Genomic DNA, 3593 nt, shown 5'->3' with positions numbered 1-3593 from the left:
GGGGGGGGAATCACAAACAGCCAACAGTAACCAGGCAGATCTCAAAAGGAACCCCTGCAATCTACTTTAGCTCTCCCAGATCTTCATAAAGCTATTACACAATTGCACCTTTGAAATCACATTCAATTCCCATTCCAGCTAAAAGAGACTCAGTATGGCATCTGGCAATAATTCCAAGGTTAAGAATAAAAGAGGTTTATACACAAGTTGCTATTCAGTTCTCCCCAAAACAGCTACAAGCAAAAACCTGCATTTATAACCCTTGAAGACACAAACATTAACCCCATTCAGACTGAACTCTAAAGTTACAGTTTGCATGTGGCTGTTAATAAATTGAAGTCTCTCAAGACAAAGCAGAAATTTTCGGTATCAAGGTTCAAGTAACTTTAAGACATTGGAAGTGCTTGGCAGCCTGTTTTGTTCCAGATTGTTTTGTAATTGTAACAGCAGAGCCACCAACAACAGTGTCTTGCTGGAACACTGGGAAAGGTGGATGGAACATGCTTACAAAGGTTAGAGTGCGTCCTCACTAACAGAAGCAGTGTAGCCTGATACCAAATTCTGCTATCAGTCTAGACAGTCAAAAAACCTTTGTTCACCTCCTCCCACCTCACTCTGAAGCATCCCAGACTGGCTAGTACAACATTCCCTTGTAGCACAAAGAGATGAAATTACCCAGGGTTGTAGAAGATCTTCTTTGCAGCTCACCAGTCAGTTGTTTTTTGTGTGAAACCGGTGACCTCAGCGACTGAGCCCTGGTGGGATGCTGAGGACTGGACCAGCCACCACTCAATGCTTGTGGATCACTCTGTCCTGCCTCTGCTCTCTCCACTGGGGATGAAAGCCTGCCATCATCTGGAGTTGACAAAAAGCAAGAAACCAACTGTTCAGACATGATAAAGAAAACCAGTAGTGCATGCAAAACTAAGGGTAAAAAACTCTCACAAATAGCTCATTTGGATCATGATTATACATAAAAGTCATTAATTTTTAGTCTGAAAAGTACCATACAAAACATGGAAACAGGCCAGTATGCAGAACTTGTCTGTCAAGACTCCGGCTATTTCAGAAATATCCCTAATGTGAAAAGTGCCTATAAAAAAAAAAAAACACACCACACCACACACACACAAAAACCCAACCACAACCAAAAAAAAAACCCCACAAACCAGCAAGCATGAATTATTCTTGCTATATGGAATAGCTACACTTGATTATCAGCTTCTGCCCTGAAAAGTTTTCCAGTTATGTTAAAAGCCAGCACTGAGGTCACATTAAAGTTACTGCAGCCTTTAATAAAGCACCCTTTTCCGTCAGAGGATCAAGTATAGACAGGTCCTCATTGATTCCAGTAACATGCCCTTTTCATGTGCTGTTTCAAGGTTGTTTTCCCATTCTTTCAACACAATACTTTGCTGACTCCAGCTACATTTGTCAGAAACAAACAAGTGAAGCCAATATTGACCACATCTTATGTTACTTTCAATAAATTAATTACAGGTGATATTCTACTACGCAAATTAATAGCAGTCATACCAAGTAATTATTTTTCATCCTGCATAAGAAGAGTCTGAACAGATCAGTTTGCTTATGCAAAAAACTATCTTGGCCCTTTTGCCCTAGCCCAAACACTGCCGAAGTATGCTTAGCAGAGCTGGATAGGAAAAAAGACTAAACAAAAGCAGCTGACCAGTTTGCGATCTCCAGCAAAGAGATACACAGTTCTTGTACAAAACCAAGGTGCATTCATTCACCACGCTTTGCAGTGTATTTCTTTGAAACAAAAAAGAAAAACTCACATAGCTCTTTAACAGCTTGCCTACTAAGAATGTAAGTTTCATGATACACGTAGCACAAAGGCCAAAAATCAAGTAGTAGTTTTTAATATAGAAAACTTTCACAACACCAAACCTCTTGATGGGGAACACCTAAGCCATGCAAATTAAGGGTGGACTTCCTGTAAATGCACTGCCTTATTGCAGGTCAGCTGCCACCCAACTGAAGGTACAAGATGCACAGGAAGGTGAGGAGTGGAGGAAGTCTGGAGTAAGAACTGGCATTAGAAGGACAGGCACACTTTTTGCTCATATAGGCTGGCAGATGGTTACTCCTGCTTTTAGTCCCAAAAACTTCATACAGGCAAAGGAAATCCAGATGCCCAACTAAGAAGCTACACAATACTATCTGCTAACTGCCTTGTCTCTGACCTTCACGGGCAGCCACAGACTTCTAGCTGCAAGATGTTGGCTATCTTCTCCCACAGCTTTCACCCAAAAGCAAGATGCAACATCCCTCACAAAAGAACTGAGTCGCCATCCATTTGGCCAGCCATTTGATATGATGCGCTTATATTGAGAGGTATTTTTACAAGTTTACGTGGCAGCAGAGGGATCAATAAAACAGACAGCACGCACAATCCATGCACACACATTCTCCCAAGCACTTACCTTTGCTGAAACGGAAGAGATTTACAAAAGAGCTGTAGGCTGATTTAAAAGGAGGCTCATCCTGGTCAGGAGTCAGGGGTTTGAAGTGAGTGAGATGAGATGGACTACTAGGAGAATGAGGTAGATCACTGGTAGACTCCAGTGTCGGAGATCGTTTGTCATCTGCGGCCATTTCACGTGCCCTGGAAAGAGTTCAGCATCATACATTATACACAGGGTGGTGAAACAGAACATCTTCAGTTAGCTGAAGAGGAGGTGTCTCATTAGATGCCAGAGGGGAGACATTTACCCCACCTACCACAGAAATCTGCTATTAGCATAGGTCAAGAGTCACAGAGTTAGGAAGGAGCCCATGTCCCCTGTGTAGTCACAGACAAGAGATCAGCATCTTTGCAGAGAGCAATTCAAATCTCCTAGTTAAACACACAGAGCAATCAAAGTAGGCAAACAGCCACCACACTGCCTGACAACACAGTCCAGTTGCTGTTTTATGGGAACTTGAAGTTTTCAAATGGAGACTCTGCATGTATATCACCAAGAACTTTTAACTTGGGCTCGAAAGGAGCTGTCAATGCTGTGACTTCTGCAGCCCTTGTAACAAGAAAACTGAAAACAGGCATGCCTGAGCAAGCACAATACATACTCCTCCTTTCATCAGGTTAACTTCAAAATGAGAAACAGAATGAACTGCAAACAAAAGCAGGACTGAAAGATTAAGTTCAGTGGCACACTGCTTCCTTCCCCTCCACACTACAGTACAGGCCTTGTGCAAGTTACAAGGGAAGCAACCCAAACTGTGGTTTATTTGTTGTCATATCTAACACCTCCAAACTTGTTTGTTTTCAAGAGTAGCTATGTTAAGGAAAAACAAACAAAAAAAACCCAAACCACATTCTATATAAGGGAAGCCAAACTCGTTAAGCCTACTTGCTGTGTACCAAAGCCTTCATACGGCCAAGAGTCATACTTTCCCAAAGCCCATATAACCTCAATATAGATCTGATTTCTTCCATTCTGCCTCACTAAGCCTGCACTTCTAGCCTACTAGGCTAAGGTGCTTACTACCTTCATCTTTGTTTAAGCAAGACATAGTGAAATGTTTGACAGAGCAGGAACACAGGGAGCTGATGGAAGTGACAGCTGACT

General features: G+C 42.1%; 1 protein-coding gene across 1 annotated transcript in view; it reads right to left on the bottom strand.

Annotated features, from left to right (window-relative positions):
* The window catches only part of PIKFYVE (phosphoinositide kinase, FYVE finger containing), a 62690-nt gene extending 60071 nt beyond the window's left edge, over positions 1–2619 (bottom strand). The window contains exons 1-2 of the mRNA XM_010282926.1: positions 2444–2619; positions 676–824 (exon numbers count right to left, since the gene is read on the bottom strand). Coding sequence (XP_010281228.1) covers positions 676–824; positions 2444–2619 — 325 coding nt within the window. The remainder of the gene's footprint in view (positions 1–675; positions 825–2443) is intronic.
* Positions 2620–3593: the final 974 nt, after the last annotated feature.

The sequence above is a fragment of the Phaethon lepturus genome, unplaced genomic scaffold, assembly GCF_000687285.1.
Source record: "Phaethon lepturus isolate BGI_N335 unplaced genomic scaffold, ASM68728v1 scaffold25492, whole genome shotgun sequence".
Taxonomy (NCBI): Eukaryota; Metazoa; Chordata; class Aves; order Phaethontiformes; family Phaethontidae; genus Phaethon; species Phaethon lepturus.
This window is presented reverse-complemented; position numbering and strand designations above follow the sequence as displayed.